The 22,607-nt window shown below is 37.7% G+C and overlaps 1 protein-coding gene across 2 annotated transcripts in view; it reads left to right on the top strand.

Moving 5' to 3' along the window:
• Positions 1–22,377, top strand: part of fbln2 (fibulin 2) — an 82,459-nt gene extending 60,082 nt beyond the window's left edge. For both annotated transcript variants that reach the window (XM_035951857.2, XM_023278175.3), the window contains exons 10-17: positions 1,727–1,864; positions 4,865–5,008; positions 6,738–6,866; positions 9,990–10,115; positions 11,242–11,358; positions 13,008–13,136; positions 15,657–15,780; positions 20,459–22,377. In XM_035951857.2, coding sequence (XP_035807750.2) covers positions 1,727–1,864; positions 4,865–5,008; positions 6,738–6,866; positions 9,990–10,115; positions 11,242–11,358; positions 13,008–13,136; positions 15,657–15,780; positions 20,459–20,819 — 1,268 coding nt within the window. In that variant the 3' untranslated portion in view covers positions 20,820–22,377. The remainder of the gene's footprint in view (positions 1–1,726; positions 1,865–4,864; positions 5,009–6,737; positions 6,867–9,989; positions 10,116–11,241; positions 11,359–13,007; positions 13,137–15,656; positions 15,781–20,458) is intronic.
• The last annotated feature ends 230 nt before the right edge of the window (positions 22,378–22,607 follow it).

Genomic DNA, 22,607 nt, shown 5'->3' with positions numbered 1-22,607 from the left:
GAAATGCATCTTAAAAGAGCATTTCTTATTTCATTGATGGTAGTATTGTATAAATATTTCATTTGATTTGATGGAAAGTTGTGGTTGGTACTAACTGTAGTAACAAAAACAATACATTTGTTTTGACTTCTTCATAATAAACTCCACCATGTGCCTTTGCATCAGTAGACAGTTAACTGTCATACAGATGAAAGTAAAATTACAAACTGTAATTCTGGATTACATGCATGCAATTGATTGAGGGTGAGAATGATCGACCCCTTATTGCCACTAAATATAAAATAGCCATATAGAGAGGAAATTAAAGAATGTAAACACACTGAATGACTAAGGATTATAGCTTTAAACACTCACTATATGCCCATGTACCACCATGACCTCCACACTAAAGGCTGCACAACTTTACACACTTGAAATATATTGAAATGTATTGGATCTAAATTGTTTGGTGCCATGTCATCCAACTTGAAAACTTGTAATAGTTATTTATATATAGTTGTAACTTTGCATTACCTTCAGTGTATTTGAATTTCACGACTTGCTGCTTATCTTTGGCCGGAGCTCATGTTTGTGTTGGACACTCAGCGTTGCCAATAATTTAAAGAGGACCCAGCAACCAACAACACCTCAAACCCAGGAAGCTCATAATAGATGATCATGCATGCACACACAGGCTATTCTGATCCTGATGTTTGTCATCACTTCCCCTCTACCGCTCTCTCTAATTGTATCATTGAAAACCCAGAATAATGTGTCCTTAAAGGGCCCCTTTAGGACTCCTTTATTGATGGCAGACAATTGTTTTCAAAGTGGCTCATTAACAGGAACAGGGTATATTTAGAAAAGCACGTTTTCACCCTCAGTGCCTATTTAGATAAATGCGATCTACACCAGTCATTTTAGTGCCAACATTCCTTAAGCACTCGGGGAATTGCATGTCTGTGGTCATGTCTTCAACTCGGAGCTTTAAGTCAGTCAGTGAAGCTTCATAAATATGTATGTTAATATTTTTTGGCCCCAGTAGTGATGTTTGTGCTTGAGCAGATGCCCAGGTTCTATGTGACAAGATAATCACCCAGAGAGGCAGCACTGCGCAGGCGGTAAAGCACTTTGAAGCTCTGTGACTCGTGTCATCAGCACTTGGCACCAGGGAGGACTAATCAATGTAGCCAGATAATGAAGGTAATATTTAGTCGACCGTCCAACAGGGGAAAAACTAATTAGCTGCATGAAAGCAAGGAGAGATCTCTGCTGTGACGGTGGAAACGTATCCATCCACTGATGATTGGTGGAGAAAAACCCCAATTAAGACCTTCCGCTCAGAGGGCCCAGGGTAACATGAACTCCTGAGAATGAGGCTCGCGGCACAAAACCGAACAAATCTTCCATTTAAACTTCACCCATCGTTCATGAGATTCAATAACTGTCATTTTTAGAAGTTTTGTTCAGCTTCCGTTAATTGCAGAGTTGGATCAAGTGATGTTTTTTATTGGGATTTTTCTTCCAGCTTAACATTGGCAGAGTAAAGGTTTGCATTTCTGGGATGCTGCTGCACATGTTTGTTCTGTGCTTGAGCCACAGTGCCATCTGCTGTACTGTTAACACGCTGGGAGCTCAGGTTGAAGCCGCAAGAGCAGATTTAAGCCCCGTACAACAGAAGTATTGATTATTTTGGCTTGTCAAGATGACATGTTTAAATTTATTTTCATCTGTTCTGTCTCTACAGACGTTGATGAATGCCTGGTGAGAACCCATAACTGTGGTCTGGGATTTGTGTGTGAGAACACAGTGGGCTCTTTCATGTGTAAACCTAAACAGAAGTGCATCAGTGGCTTCACACAGGACTCTCACGGCAACTGCATCGGTAAGAGAACATCAGTGCTGCTCTTTGTTGGATGAAGACAACTTTTAATCCAAAATGAGGTGTTGAGCCCCGACAACAACACAATTTTTCACATTTTCCACGTAGTGTGTACATTTGCTCCCACCCATATTGGTTGTATGATTTTTACTGTTAATAAAGGGAGAAAAACTGGACTTATACAAATATATTGTAATGTTAAATTTGGGACTAAATGGTTGGCACTCACATAGCACTTTTCAACTTTAATGGTACTCAAAGCGTTTCATGATGTGTTTCTCATTCACACATACCAGTGGTTACAAAGCTGCCATGCAAAATACTGCCTACAATTGGAAGCAACTTTGGGTTGAGTGTCTTACCCACTTCAACAGGTACTGAACCACCAACCTTGCGATTAGTGGGCAAATTGAGTCACAGCTGTCCAGAAAGCTTATTTAGAAACTAAAAAGAAGGTTCCTTTTTACTGACGCTCTAAGGATTACTAGGAACTAGATGAATCTACAAGGACAAACTACGGGCACCAAGCTGAAATAATGAACATTTTTAAACGGATGTTACTGTGATTGAGTGTGGTCAGAAGTTTGCTTGGAGTTAGTCACTGAGTCTTCAAGAACATTTGAACATCACAGAAAGGCAGCAAGGTGAGAAGTTCAACTGCTGGATGGTGATTGAATAACTTTGGAAACCCCTTCCTCCCACTCATTCCTGATTATGGGATAGGGGAATGTTGGGTTGAATTTCTCACTTGTGAACAACAGAATGCAACACATTGGAGACTTTTCTAGAGACTGAAACTTTATACCATCATCCCCTTTTTTGATCGATATTGTGATTCACACTTCTTTCCACTCCACATTCCAGTCTGGTCGTTTTAGATATAAACACTTTTAATTTTGTCCAACTATCCATTGTATGAACCACTTCTTTTCTAGAATAACCATCAACCATAACGTCACCAGATCACATCAGACCCTCATGTGTCTTTTCTCCCCTGTTGGCTATTCTATCAAGACCCAAAGACACAATATAGAAAAACTTGGTTTGAAATTTTAGCTATTGTTGACTCAATTCATTGCTGAGAGACATCTGATGTATCTGTCTCTAACATATAAAGCCACTACCATGAGACAGCTTGGCCTAAAGAGTGAAGGCAAAAGGAACAGCAAATCTGCCTACCAGCCTGCCTATAATCAGTGGCGTCATTGTTGTTTGTGTATGAGGTGTCAAAAATACATGTTCCAATCACAACTTTACACAATCCTTAAATGTCACCTTTAGTTTCACCACATGTTCAGAAGCCAAACATAATTAATTTACTCTTATAAATGACTAAGATGGGCAGTAAGTACTAAGTTGAGAATATTTAGAGCTTTTATTTTCTTGTTGATGAACTAATCAATTCAGTGTTTCAGCTCTATTTAAATGTCTTTTTGTTTCATCTGTACTAAAACCAAACTATAAAAGTTGTGAGTTTTTTTTTATTATTATTTGGGGTTTTGTTAACAACTATTTCTTGGAAGGTTGCTCCACTAGCTACTTGGTAAAACTTTAGAAGACTCCCAGTAAAGCCTCAAACTGTTGTTGTTACACTTCACTTTCTTCAGTGTACCCAATACACAAACACTGTAGTGACACAATGCAACAAATAACATCCCACTTTTGTTTAAATTACATGCAATTTGTTTCGCAATCTTTAGGGAAATATCATGTGGAGTGCAGTAGCCGTAATGTTCACCTCTGGGTGCTGCTGATGTCATAAAACTGTCTCCTATACCTCGGCTGATATACAGCGACAAGAGCTGAGTAATCATCAGTTGTAGAACTCCCAGCATGGCTGCACATACATAACAGATCTGTCACTGAGGCTGAGAGGCTTCCTTTGGGTGTCTCCAAATGCATATCTGTGTGGTTAAATAATCTCATGTAACTGTTTTTAAATGATTTTTCACCCAATTCCACTGTGACGTGTGGATCTGTTGTTCAACCACTGTTTGGCATTTCAGTGGCTTTGTTAGTTTCTTGAAAGTGCTTTATTAAGTGACTCAGTTGCTTGAAAGTGTTCAAATTCAGAAGACAAATCCTGAATTCAGGTTTTGATAAACCCAAATATGCCCGCTGGAGTATTTTAAAATAAAGCAGGATAAGGTTGCATATCATAGTTTTCAGGTTTCTGCACCCAGCTGACTGCCCGTAAAGGTGCAGCTTCCAGCCTGAACACAATATGGAGGAATCCTGAATTCTGGTTTTGATAAATCTGAATATGCTAGCTGGGAATAAGGTTGCATGTTGACAGCTGGTCCAGGTTTCTAAATGCAGCTGACTGCCTTTGAAGGAGCAGCTCCCAGGCTGAATACAGTATAAAGGAAACACACTCTACCACCTGGAACCAGATCTATCTCTTGCTTAGCTGAAACACTGACCAATGTATACACCAGCTAATGTTTGCTGCTTTAGCTGCATTATGCGAACAGGGTGTAGCTAAACAGACACAAGTTCAGCATTACATTAAAACCCTCTATTCTTATATATGGAAACTGCAAAGGAACCACAGCACACTTTATAGAGGGCATGCATTTACATCCCATTAACTTGCTGAAACTAATGCATTGACTTGGAGAGAAGAAAATCCATGGGAGTGATGAAGAAACACAATTTAGTCTGGAAAGAACTCAGTGTAGTTAGTCATTTTGATGGAGGAAAGCATGGACATCCTGACTTACTTGAGTGTGTAGTTGAGTGGAACAAGCCAGGTCAACAGCCGCAGTCACATCAGTTGAAGATTAACAGTCAGAAGGTTGTCAAACATCGTTAACCACTTCAAAACTGCCAGTTTGTGTTTGCTGAGTAGCACTACCACGATGCCAACAAGCGAACAACTAATTACACAACTCTAATTGTGCAAATGGACACAGGTATTCCTGTCAATCAGGATTAATGTTCTTACCAATCACTCTTCTCTGTAGCCTCGAGGCCTGATTCTGTGTCTTTGTGATCCTGCAGACATAAATGAGTGCAGCAGCCTGGATGAGCCGTGCGGCTCAGGTTTTAACTGTATCAACACAGTGGGCTCCTACTCTTGCCAGCAGAAGATCATAATGTGCAGCAACGGTTACCATGCCAGCCCCAGCGGAGCCAAGTGTATTGGTGAGATTTAGCGCTTAAATTTGCAGCACTGACGCAGGAGGATGGCATTCTGGAAAGGTGTGAATGAAGCACTGACATCATTGTTTTGGCTGAGACGCAATGAGTCATAAAGAGGAACGAAGAGTGACAGTGAGCCCAAATGTCATCCAGTCAGGATGACTCATGTGGAGAGATATGAAATACATATTTATAAGAAGAAATGCATATATGATAGAAAATTTAACCAGAAAAGTGCAAAAGAATCTAAAGTTTTTCTTCTTCTTGGTTAAACAGTGACAGGTTTTTGTGAACAGCAGTGTATTTTCTGTTATGCTAAATTGTAAACTAACTGTTAAAACCAGGAAGTATAGTATAATTACTACATTTAAAATACGGGCATCACAGTAGAAACTCAATGCAACAACAGTCAGGACACATTTCATTGCTGAGATTCAATTATATTTTTTTTCAGTACTTTGTATGTATATCTTTATTTATATGACAGACTCCATCCTTATAAATCAAAGAATATGATCCTAATGTCCATCAGGCTTCTTTTCATGTTCGTTAGCAAAGAGGCATCTTGCAGTTTGGTGTCAAAGAGTAGGCATGGGTTTCTCCTTCTTGGACAGCATCCATAGAGGTTGATCTATCAATTTTCAACTGGTCTTTACTGTCAAAGAAACTCAGGTTTCCATTGATTACCCCTGGGCCAAGGCTGAAGCACCTTTTGCTCATTTGTTTTACACAGCTAGATTGTGCGAGCAGCACCCTGTCCATGGCATCATTTTAGGAGGACGGCCACTGTGGTTCTGATCAGTGCTCCTGTGGCTAAATTGTATTTGGTTACTCATGTTCCCAGATCCTTTTCCATCTTTGTGAGAACTCCCAACTAGATTTGTTCTTGTCCGTGTGGAGCCATAACGCAGATAGACAGTCCATAGGTCCAAAGCTGAGGAATTTCTGCTGCTTACAACTCATTTTATAACCATGTTCATGCAGTTGGACTGATTGGAAACCACAGGTGTTATTACAGTGTTTGATTTAAATGTTCGTAAGAGGAAATACTTTTCAACTTAGAAATAACACAATCATTGAGAGGTGCTAAAATTTGTGATGCACGATGGAGTTTTTATGTCTGTTGTATGCAATGTGTGATTGGCTATTCTTTGGTTTGAATGAACCAATGGCCAATTACATGACTGGAGAAAAGTGACAGTAATAGAGAGTAATTTTAAACAGTAAAAATAAAACTGATAACAGAAGATTTTTGAGGTTTTTTTTTCTTTTTCAGGAGATTGTCAGTAAAAGGAACCATGCCCTATTTATGCATCGATAAATGCATAGATTCAAGTCTTAATACAGTTTTAAAAAGTAAGTTATATAATAATACCACCCCACCCCAGCCCCGTACAGGGAAATAGCTATAGAGCCCCGAAGTGTTTTTGGAACAGGCTGAAAACAGGTTTATTTCCACTGTAAAGTTAAATATTTAACATAGGAGCCAGTCTGAAGTCACCATTTGAAGATTCTGCTGCTTCTTGCACTTTTGCATCATTTTTCAGCTGCAGAGTCTGCTGTTTAGTCAGTAGAAGTCTCAGAAACAGCGAAAGCAGGAGTAGCATATGCATTTCTTCCGTGGACTGTGTCTTGTGTTGTGAATAGGAGGCTGTGTGTGTTTAAGGTAAACCCACTCAGGTGCTCAGTGGGTCACTGCTGAGGTGCTTCATGTTTCTCTCTGCCTGTCTAGACATTGACGAGTGTCAAATGGGGACGCACCGCTGTGGAGTGGGCCAGATTTGTCACAACCTCCCTGGCAGCTACCGCTGTGACTGTCAGACGGGCTACCAGTATGACGCCCTGCGCAAAGTCTGCACTGGTACGTATCACCGTGTCAGACCTGCAAGACGAGGAGCAGACTGAAGGTTCAGTTGTTCTAGAGGCAGAAGTTCTCTCACTGGATCACTTAAACCTCACTTTGGTGCAAATTTAATGTCAGATGTTACTAAATACATAACATGTGACATGATAATTAGGTTATTAAGCTTTCCAGATAAGAAGCTTCTGTTGATATTTATTAAGATTGTGACCAGAATAGGTGATTTTGGTCCAAACAGGGAAAAAGACAAGAGACTCTGTTGCTCTTTTTAACTGAGAAAAATGGTACATTAAGTGGGTTTCCATGCATATTTTCAATCTGCGCGTAACACACCTGACTGTAAACACGGAAAACCTGAAAAGATATGGCTAAGAAAACTAATGTATCACTAAAAACAATGAAAATATAATCTTAAAGCTGCAACCTTTCTCACATTAATGCATGAAAAAAACCAGAATTCAGATCTTCCAACATGTTCTCCACTGTTTCCTATTATTCAAGGTGTACCTGGCCTTATTATGTATTATTAAATCAGTTCATTGTTCCCTCTTCCTCTGCAGTAGTTCAATGTCATCTAACTACAGAACTAATGCTAGCAGCTGTTTATCACGTTGACTTGAAAGCATCCAACTATTAGCATAATGGTAGTGGATCAAAATATGAATTCATTTGCAGAGGTTGGGATACAGGAAGGAGAACACGAAGACATGAACAGGCAAGTGGGTACAGGAATAATCAGCAATAACAGGAAACAGAGCAAGATGTACAGACTGTTCCGTAATCTTGCAGCCTGGACGGAAAATGTTTGGTCGTAACAAGTTTTGAATTTTTACCCTCAACCTGCCTTTATTCCAATAACCTGAGTGCCAGTCATTCCCACTGAGCCTGTATGAGAATAGTGAGCGAAGGAAAGATTACAGATGTAGTGCAGGTAACCAAGAAAGCCATCATCAGAGCGATTTTGTGGAGGAATTGAGTAAATTGCAGTGCCTACAGTAAGAACACAGTTTACCATTCCCACCTATAGCTGTGTCAGTGAGCGAGTTGAATAACCTGCTGACCTCTTAAGAACAAAACCAAATTTGAAAAACACGACAATCATGTCGGCCGCAACCCTCCATGAGACCCACTAAAATGGAAATTTGATATAGCTAATGGTGTGGTCACGTATAAATCTTTTAAAAAGCAACTGCCTGTATGTCATGAAGAGGATAAAAAGTGAAACTTGGAACATGTTAAACTGTTCCAAACTAATCGTGGATGTGCAATCTGTTCTTTACAACGCCGCAGGTCCTGGTTCAAGTTGGTGATGAAACTATTCTGACTTTTTCTCTCCCCTCACTGAGCAGAGATTATAACCTTGACTTAATCACCATCTGTCTTTCCTAAAAATAGAAGGAACATGTTTTTAAAAAAAAAAAAAGAAACAACGTCACAGACATTTGGAGTGTCTTTCTTATGTAATCTGATGACATCTCTTGAAAGTAAAGTACGGACATGATGTTCTGTGTGGGTCCAGATGGAGGCGATGGCATCAGGGGCCCAAAGCAAAAGTCTGCTACTGATCCTCATACCTGATACTCCCAAATGCTCCCAGTGCAATCCGACTTACTCTGACACAGTTTGTTTCGGCTTTCGCTCTAAGAATAAGTAGACCTGTACAGAGCAGAAAGAGATTAAAAAAAACAAAACAAAAAACACTATTTATTGACGAGAGTTTTTGTGTAGAGAATGTTAAATGAAATCAGTGAAACTTGTAATTTTTTTTTGCTTGTTAGTGTTTACTGTGAAGTCAAATTCCACGTATGGTAGGACCTAAGTGGTTATAAAACTGAAAAAGTGATAGTTAATAATTATTTGTAAATAAAGTCTGGAAGAGACTTTATTTACAAGTCTCTTCCAGACTATTTACAGTCTTTATTGGAAGATGAACATATTCTTAATTGTTTATTGGGAAGAAAGGAAGGTCCACTCTGACTAATTTTATTTTTACGAGTTTAAAAGTATCATCGCATCAATTTGAAATATGAAACTTCCCAATTCAGCTAAGGACTGCAGGTAAGAATGAAAAAACTGAACCAATATGCAGCATCAGTTAAATTAGGTCAATAAAATGTGTGAGTTCAGTGTCTCAAAAAATACAAGTGAAGAATCTTTTGTAAGTCTTTATTTGTTAGTCCTTCTACTCTTCCCTCTATAATAATAATACTGATAATAATCATAATAATTGTAATGATAATAATAATCATTATTATTTTTAGCATCATTGTTATTATTATTATAATTCTCATTACCATAATCATTAGCACTAATAATTATTATTTTTTATTATTAACATCTTAATACCTGAGCTTTGGTTGGGCTTGCATTTTAGATTTCTTCTAGTTATTTGGGATAAGGAGCAACCAGTAAATATAATTATATAATAATATCAAATATCTGATAATTATATTTGTTATATTTATGTTATAGTAATATTATATTTATGTTGATATCATTGTTGTTATTTTTATTATTATAATTATTATTGTTTTTATTTTTATTATTATCATTATTATGAACAATATTTTCTTTTTGAAAAAAAAAAGATGTCCACATATGTGGACACCAGGTCTTAGGAGGTTAATAATACTAATAATAATAATTTAGAGCAAAGAATACAAGATAGGCATTACAAAACTTCTTAGACAAAATTTCAGTCTGATATTCTTTTTCAAGTTATAAAAATAGTCAAACTAGAAACCATTGCAAATCTTCAGTAATTCATAGTTAATAGTTACCTTTAAAAAAAAAGTAAATTGACTAGCAGAGAATTAATTGACCACAATTATGTTGAATTTTAGCTTTAGAGTTTACTTTCATATTTAATTATTAACATTGCCTAAAGATAAGCTTTCTATTTGTTTTCTCAGTTGAAAATTATAAATTATAATCATCTGACTTCAGTATTACCATGAAAAGTTGTTCTTAATGCTGCATCGTGTGTTTAGGATTTATAAAAATGTACTAACAAGGTGGAAAAGTCGTTCTGTGTGTGTGTGTGAATGGGAGCTGGTGTTGAGTCCTCGGTGGGCCCTGAAGGTATCTGTCTGCTGTCTAACAGCTTCTCCTCCATCCTGACAGATGTAAATGAGTGCTGGCGCTATCCTGGCAGGCTGTGTGCCCAGACCTGTGAAAACACCCCGGGCTCCTACCACTGCTCCTGCACATCTGGCTTCTCCCTCGCATTCGATGGCAAGAACTGTGAAGGTAAGCTAGACTACGTTTTTGTTTTTGTTTCTTCTACCTCCAACATATTGAGAATATAAATGCTGCCTTGTTTAGACAGACTGTCATATTTCCCTTGAAGAACTTAAAACGTAGAGGTTATCCTCTTGGGAGAATGTCAACATCAAAAAACAATCGCAGCCTTCGCACACTTTGGAGATTTTATATATTAATAGAAAAATGTTTATGAGTCCTTTGTAAAGTCTTTGTTATCAGCAAAAGCTATTTTCTGCTGGAATTTAATTTCGCCTCCATCTCCTGGATGCGGAGGCGTCTCCTGGTGCATACATAACGGTTTCCAGGTTCAGCCGCTGTCAGTCATCAGTGTGTTGGAGACGTGGTTGTGGTTTAAAGAGCAAAGCTGACCAGGAGGGCGCTTCACGTTCAGCTCGTCACAGACAGAAACTGAAGGAACTTAATCAAGTTGTGAAGGTTTCTGTTCATGATCCAAAAGGTGAAGCTTTGCATTTATCAGGGTTTATTATAAAAGCTTGTCTGAGAGACATGATTAGGCTTTGATTAATGCTTTTCAGGTTAATTTGTTCCAGACACTTGAGGCTTGTCTTGCTTGAAGCGGTTTAGGATTACAGCTGAAATGACTCACATGCAAGAATCCCATTTATTTATGTATTTCTTATTAATTCTATTTTTTATTTTTTATTGTAGTGTATGTAGATCATGATACATCTTACTCCAGAGTTCCATTGTTCTTAAAGATCTATTAAAGACACGTTCATTCATCACTGTGGACACTGCAGTTATTTTATTGTGATGAAATCCCATATAAACCTTCCTGCCATATTTACTAAGAATGAGTTTTGTATTAATCCGCAGATGAAAATAGTTCCCAACAAATGCACAGTTTTCTACAGCTGTCTGAGGAAATTACTCAAACACTTTTATAAACAAAACAATATAGATTTGACTTCTTCTATACTAACAAATGCACTTGGGACCAACCAGACATCAGAGTATTGACAGATGGACTCATGAAATTTATTGTTTTTCATCAGATTTGTTGACGTTAATAAAAAATACAGGATAGGTGCTATATTCTTCAGGAAATATCAAAAAAATTTCTAACTGTTTTTTCCTTTTCTGTGCTCAGATGTGAACGAATGTGACAAGAAACCTTGCAGCCAGGAGTGTGCCAACATCTACGGCTCGTATCAGTGCTACTGTCGCCAAGGTTACTTCCTGAAAGAGGATGGACACACCTGTGAAGGTATGTTTTTCCAATATTATGGTGTAGACATCAGTAGAATAAGTTGCTCTGTTTGAAATCAGATGTATAGATAATGATTAACTATAACACTTTAGTGTTTATGTCAGAGGTCCACTCATTGGCAATGCAGGTGAACTAAAATGTGATTTACACTGTTAAAGAAATGTTAATTGAACTATGTGTTGACCCTATTGAGGTATTTTAATGTATTTCCCACCTCACTCACAAACTGTAGTCCAGTAGAACAAAACTAGAACCTCAATATTTAACATCCTATGTAGTACAATTAATACCTCTTAGCAAAATTTGAAATTTCTGAGTAAAATATATCCGTTTTATAAGTATGTTGTCTGGGATGTTTTACGCACCCGAGTTCTACCCTTGTATAAGAAACACACTGCTGGGCTGTCCATAAATGTAATATTGTTAACAATATGGAGATGAAAGTACATCATTACAATGGGGAGAGACCTGACTCCTGTCTCCCCTAAAGAAGTACAACTATACTAGCTTTTATAGTGAACACAAGCTCTTTTTTTCTGTTTGCTCATTCTAAATAGGTTGTACATTCAAACCTTATGGTACAGTTTTCCATACCATGTTAGCAATGCTGAGTCCAGCTTTTCTAAGCCACAAACCTTCTAGTAGTATCAACATATCTTCTTTGGTTGGCCTCAAGCCTAAACTTTTTCACCCCCTGGGTAACTTTTCCATAATTAAGCTGAGCTACATGAAAGTCGCTCTACTAACATGAAATAGTTCCCCAACAACAAAGATACATGTATGTAAAATTAACAAATAAATAGTAAATAATAACTTTTAAGCTCACGATTGATTTTATTTTGACGCTGTCCTGTTGGTTTGGAGTACATTAGATATCTTTTAGAAGTACCTAATAAAGTGCTAAGGCAGAGCATGTGTTTATAACTTGATGTGAAGTTGATCTGCCACCAAGTGGTCAAAACAGCTTTTTGATTTTAAACATTTCTGATTATGGTTCTTCCCAGACATAGTGTCAAAAAAGACAATTTAGAGGATACTAATGCAAACCTATCCTGTCTAGTCAATAACAGTTTCTCTTCCCTTTACTGAGACAACAGGGAAATAAGATGAATGTTGGATGAAGCCTGACAGGAGATTAATGATCATAATAACCAACTCTGGTTTACATTTCCTGCTATTATGTGCAAAAACAGTGAAATGTTGATAATAATGTAATGACTTCCAACATTTTCAAGATATCAAGCTCATGCAGGGAGGTCATGTGACCAACATTATCAAGTATAGATGAATTCATGACATACAGTATATGTACATACAGCACGTGCTCCAGAACCCAATAACTTATCCAAAAGAGACTGTTATTGATGTTTTTGCTGTAGTGTAATATGGTAATATACAGCATTAAGTGGCTGCAAGAGGGAAACGCTGTGGCTAACAAACTAGACACATTCCTCACGATTCAGTTTTTGTTTTGTCTTGGGAGACAGAGCCTCCAGGTAGCTTCTGCTGCTAATCCCCTTGACATGAAAGCATCACACCGGCACAGAAAACACACATACTAAGATAAAGAGCTTCATCTGAAGCAGCCTCTGGCGTCCTCACAGGGTTTTCATCTAACTGATGAGACATGTGTGTGTTTTGGACAGATATTGACGAGTGTTCCCAGAGCATCGGGAACCTCTGCGCCTTCAAGTGTGTTAACGTTGCAGGCAGCTACCAGTGCGCCTGTCCTCCTCATGGATACATCATGTCGGCCAACGGACACACCTGCAGAGGTGAGACGTCACTCGTCTTCAGAAATGAATTTATATTGTTGTTTTTTTGTAGTTTTGTTAGATGCAGTAATCCTCTTTTTTGACAAACTGGAAACTGTTTGCATCCAACATTAAAAGCTGGACATTGAATGGTTGGTACAACTCATTGGTTCATTTATTTATGACATCAGCTACTCTGACGTAACAAAATACTGATTAAATTTATGTCTCTAAACTTTCCAACTTTTCTCAAACTTGTTAAAAATGCATTCATTGTTACAACCTGTTGGAAGGAATGAAGAAGACTAATGAGACAAAACTGCACCACATGTCCCTAAAATTCACATTTGGAATAGTTCCACATATTATCTCCTTTTTTTACTTGGCAGACTGTGGAACTGCTGCAGCACAAGTAGAAACACATTTTAATGAATTTCTTTTTTGGTTATAATTCAGTCAAATTTAACATTTCTTCTAAACTCATTCATCCTCAGAAACATGTTTCCCACAATTTCAACCGCACAATTAGTTTTCTGTCGAATCACGCAGTCCTAATTAACAGATCGTGTTTGTAAAGTTGTGACCATGAACACTGAGTAGCTGCTTTCATCACATCTGTATTATTTAGCTCTGAAGAATTAAATTGCAGTTCTGTATTTATTAAAATGTTCTTTCTTCCTTCCATGTTCCTGATGTACTCTCACTGGAGCAAGTAGGTGATTAGCTTAGAATAACGATCAAATGTTTTGTTTAGAAGGAGAGGTACATGTCATACATGAGTTATTCAAAGAACTTTGTTAACTGGAGTGTTGCATGATTAAAATACTGCTACTGTTTGTTTCTGTGTGCATTCCCATTCAAACATCAGTATGTTTATTTGTACTTGAACAGACCACATACCACGGCATTTACAGCCTGACCTAGCTTGCGATGCCGGCCCCTATATAGACCTTTAAAATGCATTACAGACAGTACAAAACACAATCTTAACAATGCATGCAACCATTACATCACACAAAAGTCAACAGGAAACCTGCTAGTATCCACATAGTCTGACATACCAGATGTAGGATGCAGGTATGAGCCAGCAAGCATTTCAGTCGTCTTCGTCCTTCCTTTAGTTTTACCATTTTCAACAATCAAGAATGATGCTGTCAGACCATTGTGTAATACAGAATGGGCTGGCAAAGCGAGACCAGAGTCCACATAACTTGCATTTCAACAACAACAGTGAGCATGCGAAGAACACATAGATGCTGATTTAGTGCACATGTATGAAAGGAAGTCTCCAAGCAACTTGTAATGGACTAGAAAATATGTAAAAGAAAGATGAAGAAAGATCGAAAGTATATGATTGTAACAACTATGCGTCCATGTTTCTTGTCTATAACGGAGTATAATTAAGGTTTATGGGAAAAATGTTTGGCTGCAGTGCCATACGTGGCCTCGTGGATCCTCCAAACTCCAATTTCTGGACAATTTCTTTTCCTGTGTCACATTTTTAGTCACTGTGGGCTCATTTTTCACTGCAGTATTCAGCAGGAATTAAACAGCACAACCACTGCTAATAGTGGCGAGAACTCAAAAATGTCTCATGGCAGTGTGAAAGTTTAAATGCCCTATATCATGAAAATTAAAGTTGAATTCTTCTATTTTTATTTTACTTTTTTTTTTAAATGAATAAATGCTACATCATTTTCCCAAGTGTTCACAGGTGTTACCAATTACTGAAGAAAAAATGGTGGTTTTACATTTTATGGGTGTACCATTTCCATTTTTTATTGTTTGCATACGTCTCCTATTTGCTCTGTGTACACAGCCTGCAGTTCAGCCAAAAAGTTACAGAATTTTTGTTGCATGACTGTTAGTGCCAGTTAAACCAATTAATGGTTTCACATTTGTTTCAAGGAGCTCCAAATTTTTAGTTTTATACAGAATATGGTTCGAGAAAAATTCAACTTGTTCAATAGAGGGATTATGATAAAATATTGCAATTTAAGTTTACATTTAATTCATTTTAAATCTAAACTGAATTAAGCCTAAATTTAAAACAGTTTTGTCCTGTTCTTAGACAAAACAGCATGTTGAGTAATTCCATTGTAGGACTTTCATAAAGTTAGAAATCTGACAAATCTTTCTGTTCTTGCAGTTTGTGGCTCTGGTACATGGTGTAATTTTGACATGTTTTTAAAGATGACATGTCTTATCAGAGGTTAATACATGTATCACTCAGCTAAGAAATAGTTGTTATGCTAAGCTATGCTAATCACCTGCTGGCTTTAGCTTCATATCGTCACATCGAATGCTCAGAAATATTCCTTTAACTTCATTTTTAACTCAGCCAGAAAAAAAATATGATGGTGCTGCACCTGCTGGTCTTCATGTGTTGGTGAAGATCATGCAGTATGTTGTAAACCTCAGAAAAAAGCTAGTAAGTTGGCCTTGAGTTGGACTGCTTTGTTAAACTGTCTTAAATCTGAACATGAATGAGCCGTGGTAGTCAGGTTGGGTATTCATTTTATTTCCTGGCTCTTTTTCCAGATATTGATGAGTGCATGACTGGAACCCACAACTGCTCTTTTGGACAGAACTGCTTTAACCTGCAGGGAAGCTTCAGATGTCTCTCCTTCAATTGCCCTGCTAACTACAAGAAAGTGTCTGACACGTGAGTCACATTTATCTCTCAGCAACTGTCTAATTTTGAAATGTCTTGCTCCAATGGTGCATTTTCCTGATCTAAGTATGATTTTATCTACATCAGAGTACGATCAAGTCAAGCCTTGGTAGAGTATCTGAGCGTGTATTTTCTCTTGGGTCCAATAAAATCTGCCCCTAACAGATATAATATATTATGTTTCTTGCAGTTCCCAGACATACTGCACCTTTAATCACTGACTTGGATCGATAGATATGGGTTTCTTTCCATGGGATTCCGTCTAGATCCTGTCATGCTGTGCAGTAGTCTACATCCATGTCCTTACAATGCAACGCCCTGCACAGAAGGACCTTGTTAGCAGTGAAGCGGCTGCAGAGGCTGGCTGGTAACTGAACATAACTCCCATCGAGCTGCACGGCGAAGTCAGATGGCTTTGATCAGCTCTGTGCTTCCCGGCGCCGTCTCTACAGCTCTCTGCTCAACGCTCCACTGGACAGAAACAGCACATGCACCCCCTCCGGTCGGCCCACGAGAGGCTTCTTATCAATGTTATCTAGAGACACCTTATTAACCTCACTGTGACGTGGCTTGGCTTGCCACAAGAGACATCTTTCATTCATGAGTAGACTTGGCAGGCGGATGAGATTAAAATGTCTCCCAGATTAGAGGTTCCAACACGCTCTTGCCCTGAAATGAATTGTTCAAATTTTCCGCGGCACTAAATCAGGGTTTACTCCAGGCGGTTAAATTCTGATGTGTGATGGATAAGCTGTTGCAGGGCATCAGAATGCAGACTGGGCAGATCATGCAGCCTCAAGAGGATGCTGCGCTCTTCATTGTATTCCTGCCCTCTTTGCTGCACATTTTCTGTTTTTACTGAATCCTCACTGCAATTGTTTGACTTGCAGCATTACTTCAACTACATTTCCCAGTAGCAGTTCAGTAACGTAATTTAATGGTAAAATCGAATACATTTGCAGCAGCAGGTGAAGCAGAGTTGCAGGATCAAACTGTGTGCTGCCGATTTTTCATCTACACCTGCAAATCCCCAGCTTATACCTTTCTCATATTATGGTGCAGAGTGTGTGCCAAAAAGAAACTATAAGCCAGAGATGACGGATTTAGCTACTAATTGACTGGAGGTAGTTAATTAAAGATCAGTACAGGAAACCGTAAAGCTGGAAGAATCTCTTCCTTGTCACTCTACAAGGCATTTATTTATTTTTTAATGAACTAGTTCATCCGTCGTCCTTAGCCTTTACAACCAGAAGTATAACATAAATAAAATCTACAAAACACAAATCAAGCTCTTCTTTTACAAACAGGTTATAAAAGTTTGCAGAGTGAAGTTGGAGGTTTTTGACAAAAAAGCAAAAATATTTTAACATGTAAGTTGTGGCAATACATTGAAAAAAATTACAATTAAGTTGTAATTTTACAAAGGTTTTGTAATATATCCAGGATTACATTTTAATTTTGTAAGTCTGCACAGTGAAGTCAAATTTTTATGCAGAAACACTAAAATATTTCCTGAATAAAGTTGTAATTTTAAGGATTAAAAATTGTGAATAAATTAGGTTACAATTCATTCACAAAGTTGTGCACAATGTCACAATTTTAATTAAAAGTTCTGTAATATTCCCAGGATTAAATTTGAATTTAACTTGCATGCCTTCCTCAGCAGCCCATGGGAAATGTCGCTGACTTTGGTAATCACTAGCAACCCAACCATCCATTGCTAACCATTCACATTTCTTAGGATCATTTAAAATATACACAAATCACAATAAAGCTAATAATCTGCCTATTATTGTGTAGGTTCCCCTCATGCCACCAAACAGCTCAGAGCTGGATAAGGTACCATGGACATGGTACCACTGTTGGTGCCCTGTGGTGTCACAAGTCACTGCTGTTTATAAAGCATATTACCTGCCACAAGATCTTACCACAGTTAGTCTATTACAAGCCAAATCAGTCACTGGCTTCAACATCAACATCAGCTCCTCTGCAGTCCTACTTTAGCCACATACCATACTTGTATGACCTTATCTTTGAATCACAGAGGATCCAATAAGTTTGAGGCAACCTTATAAAAACCCAGAAAGTTGTTCGACGGCAGTTACTCTTATTTTGAAAGTAATTCCAGATTTGTTAAAGACTACAAACTGGATAGAAACAGATTAAAAACAGTGTGGTGCACCAGACAAGTTGCACAAATTTTTAGTGTAGTATTGAACCGTAGCTCCCTCGTAGCCTAATTCACTGCCAAGGTAGTTACACATGAAGCTAAAAGACTTGAAGTGTAACATATGCTTTGGATTTGCACTTAGATACGTAAAGCACAAGTAAAACACAAGCATTGTGTCTTTACGTTGAAGTGTGTGAGTGTTTTTGCATAAATGTGATTAAATCATTCATGAAAAATCCATCCATCCATTAGCTAGACCTTACTTTCATCCTGTAGAGATGAGGTGAGGTGCATCCCCAGCAGGCTGCCGGTCTATTACAGGGCAAACACAGTCAATCAACCTACGCCAATGTAGAATTGCCAGTTTAACATATCATGTATGTCTTTAACTGGAAGCTGGAACATCCAGAGAAAACCCACACAGACACAGAGAGAACACACATGACTGACAGCCAGATGTTTTGTGTTGTAAAGAAATGACATCCCAAAACAATGAGTGAGAGTGTTCCATGTATTCATTAGCAGTAGATGTTTCTAGAGGTGGAACAGCTTCAGTGTATGAAACTGCTGCCTTTCTAATTTCCAATGAATAGGAAATTGCAGTTCATTTCAGTGCAGCTTCCCTCTGGCAGTCGGTTATTGCTCTGACGATATGCTATCAAGTGAAATGACACCTTTTCCTGTACTAGAGAAAAGTAGAATAGTCCCAATTCAGTGACTATTCTTATGCCGTGTTCACATTTAGCAGAAAAATGAGTTTCTGAGCTTCATGTGACCTTTGCTGAGTGAAGTAGTAAGAGCTATTGAACAACTTCAGAACTTTTTTTGACTGTTTTACCAAAACCTACAGGCTCAAATGTGATTATAGATGGAAACATTTTTAGAACAAACCCAATAGTTTGCAAAAGTTTTTTTGTTAGTATTTCAGTATTTATTGTGCAGACACATTCAGTAACACGCTGATGTATTCTTCATCCCACTATCTTAACAGCACACTCATTACAGAGCTGAACTTTCTGTGTAGTCTTTACATGTTTTCTTTTGTGATTTTATTTATATAAAACATGTCACAAAGCATGGGGGACATGACACCAAAAACACATCACTTTGTTAATATACATTGGTAGAATACAAAAGCCAGAAATGTAGAAGTTACACAAGTTAAATCAAGACATGACATGCTAGTAAAGAAAAACTAGGATAAAAACAATATAGTAAAACTGGGAAAAATGTGATAGAATGAATACTAATAAACATTGTAATTATATTAATAATAAATTTGGATAATGTTATGTATTAGCACAGAATTGTTGAGCAAAAAAATCTAGTCTACCCTGTTAGGTTTTAGAAGTAAATACACCAATACAGAATGTATATAAATCAGCCAGCAGAGGATGACTCCTCTGCTTAAAAATTGAAATTCAATTGTATAGAAACCTATGAGAAAATGATTCTACTTCTCACTTGATGTGTTGCCTAAATAAACATTTTTCTAAAGTGTTTACAGTCTCAGTGACCAGTTTATAATCTTCTTCAAAACCAAATGTGATTCATTTAGTAAATTAGTCCCATTGAGAGGGAAAATTCCGCTAAACCAGAGCATGCCTTAGGACAGGGCTACTTGTCATTGACTGGTCACTACTCTATGTCCTTAAATTCCCAGTCAAGCAATACTTTGTGTGTTTCAGTGTTGTGTTTATAGCATGTATTGTATATAAAATATGGCCTCCAGGTCTGAAAAGTGAAGCCAGCGTTGAAGTGCCTGAAACCTGCATTGTTTCCAATCATCAGCAGGGGGCGACTCCTCTGGTTGGAAGAATGAAGTGAGATTAGCATAGAAGCTACTGAGAAAATGACCCTGCTTCTCTCTTGATTTGCTACCTCAGTGAACATTTTCCTATTGAGTTGATGGTGTAAATCAATAATTTCAAGACTGCGTCAATGCAGCATGGGGTTCTTTTGGTAAATAATGGTCCTGTTTAGAGGAACATAGACAAAGTAGGGTATGTTGTAGGTTGGGGCTATGCTGTGATTGACAGATTGCCATACATACATCATATGTATGGGTAATGTCGTCAAGATTCTCTATTTTGATCAAACTTGTTATGTCCGGTTTCAAAAGACCAAATTCGAGGCTTCAAAATAGTTGTCAGCAAACTATTGTTTGACTTTACGATGGCTGTCCATCTTTTATTTGCAACCCCTGCATACCAGTCTTCATCTAGTGGTGCTACTGGGTACTACAGCAAATCTATAAAACACTCAGTTACACCTACAGCTTGTGTCCCTCAGCTTCTGAATTGTTATTGTGCTAGATATTTTTAATCCATTCAATTAAGTTATCATAGATTTATTATTAACATCCATAGAAGACACTTATTATATTTGTTTTTACCAATAACATGCACTTTGAATCACAGCTCCAGTATATAGTCTGTAAATATAACCTCTTCCTCATCTACCCTCTTCTCGTCTTTGTCTTTCTTGTCTGGTTTTCAGACGCTGTGAGAGGATCAGTTGTCCCGCCAACTCCCTGGACTGTCAGAATTCTCCCACCCGGATCACCTACTACCAGCTCAGCTTCCAGACCAACATCATCATTCCAGCCCAGGTCTTCCGAATCGGACCGTCGCCCGCCTACTCCGGCGACCACGTCGTCATCAGCATCACGAAGGGTAACGAGGAAGGTTACTTCAGCACCCGTAAACTCAACAGCTTCACGGGCGCCGTCTACCTGCAGAGACGAGTCCGTGAGCCCAAAGACTTCCAGATAGACGTGGAGATGAAGCTGCTGAGGCAGGGGACGTCCACCTCCTTCCTGGCCAGGATCTACGTCTTCATCACGTCCAGCACTATGTAACGGACACATAGAGACAGAGACTAGATATTTCATATGGTGCTAAAGTTTTATGTGTGCACACTTTTCTGATGCCTCTCAGTTTCCAAGCATGATTCAAGAATCTTGTAGAACGTTGCCAAAGATTTAACTGTTCACTTTATTTTTTTTTTGGTGTCTTTGGTAGGTTTTCCACAGAGTTTCAGTGACAGTCATATTAACTGAAAAAAAATGTATTTGTATGTATCAAAATATTCTTCCACTTGCTAATGTAACTTAGCTTTTATGCACCGTCATTGTTAGAGTCTTCAAACAGACTGAACAGTAGCAAGGTGCTGCACAAGTCACTGCACAAATCTGATTTGGCGGTTTGTGCTCTCTTCAAAACTCCCCCTTCTTCCATCTCCCAATGAAAAACAGTCATTTTAATTCAATTTATTCTTGAAGAAACAAATAAACAGCATTAGAAGTTAAGGGCACTTGTCAGATATGAGGCCCAAAACTGACAAAAAGTAAGTAAAAAAGTAGTAAAAACTTTTACGCATGAATATATCAGTAAATTATATAGTTAGTTAAACAATCAAATGCTAAAAAGAAATGTTCATTTAACTTCCAATCAGTTGGTTAAAACACAATGAAGTGTTTTCTTTTACTACCAATCAACTGATAATTGAATTTATTGTCATTTACTTTTACATTATTAAAATGTCATGTACTTTAATTTTGTATTTATTCTCAGCAGCTCATTTTTTCAGTTTCATTGTGTTGGTGTTCACAAAATTTAAATAATTTTTTCAAGTAGATGCATTTATTCTTGCTACTGTATCACTATTTTCATTTCCTTGCATGTGTGATAATGAGATGTATGTGGGGGTGGGGGGTAAAATGCATAGAGTTTCAACTTATTTTTATATTCAACAAATTAGGTTTAAATTTGTGACAAATTTAATGAATAAAATTACATTTAATTTGAACATTTTTTGGTGAATAATTCTAGTTTTTTTGAAGTCCATTAAAGGGAACTAATGAAGGCAAATACAAATTTTAATGTCTTTTCAAAGTTCCTTATAATGATGCAACAAACTGCACAATTTATTGATGCATTCAATTGTATTTTTTTTATTTATTTTGATCAGTTTTGGACCTTCAAATCATCACCCAATTTTTCCATGTGGCCACCAAAAAGCAGCACATAATCCTTCAGATAACATATTTTCTTCAGCCTTTGGTGTATATTATTTTTCAAAAGATGTAATCTGATGAATGAAAGTGTTGAAAATCACACAAGAAAATGTTCAACAGCTGCAAATGGTAAAATTCCAGCACTGAGACTGTTATTGTAGAGGACGTTGCTTTTGATTGTTATATTCTTTTCCTTTATTACAGGACTCATCTTTTTTATGTTACTGTGTTGTAATTATCTCAGGGTGAAAAAAAACTAAAGAAATCAAGCAATCTTGTCCACGCTAGACAATTTCCTGTGTGCAGGAATGAATCGGTCTGCTGCTGTAACTGCAGACTGGCCTCCATGTACAGTCTTAGCTTTTGTATCTATAACCCAATAAATGATGATCAAACTGTTGTCATTTGCTCAATAACAGCGTCAGGATCGGTTTTTCCACACCAACATTGGTTCCGTGGGGTTATTTCTATTCTTAGGCTGAGCCAACATCCCCATCTGCTGGTTGCAGCAGACCAGTGCTTCACCGCTCTAATAACATTCATCCAACATTCTGTATTTTCCTTCAGGTGTAGCCAGATTTTTATTTAAAATGTTTCACACTGATTCTAGGCACTTCTTATTTCAACTGT

The sequence above is a fragment of the Amphiprion ocellaris genome, chromosome 5 (genome assembly GCF_022539595.1).
Source record: "Amphiprion ocellaris isolate individual 3 ecotype Okinawa chromosome 5, ASM2253959v1, whole genome shotgun sequence".
Taxonomy (NCBI): Eukaryota; Metazoa; Chordata; class Actinopteri; family Pomacentridae; genus Amphiprion; species Amphiprion ocellaris.
The sequence above is the reverse complement of the archived record's forward strand: the minus strand, read 5'-3'. Positions and strand labels throughout refer to the sequence as shown.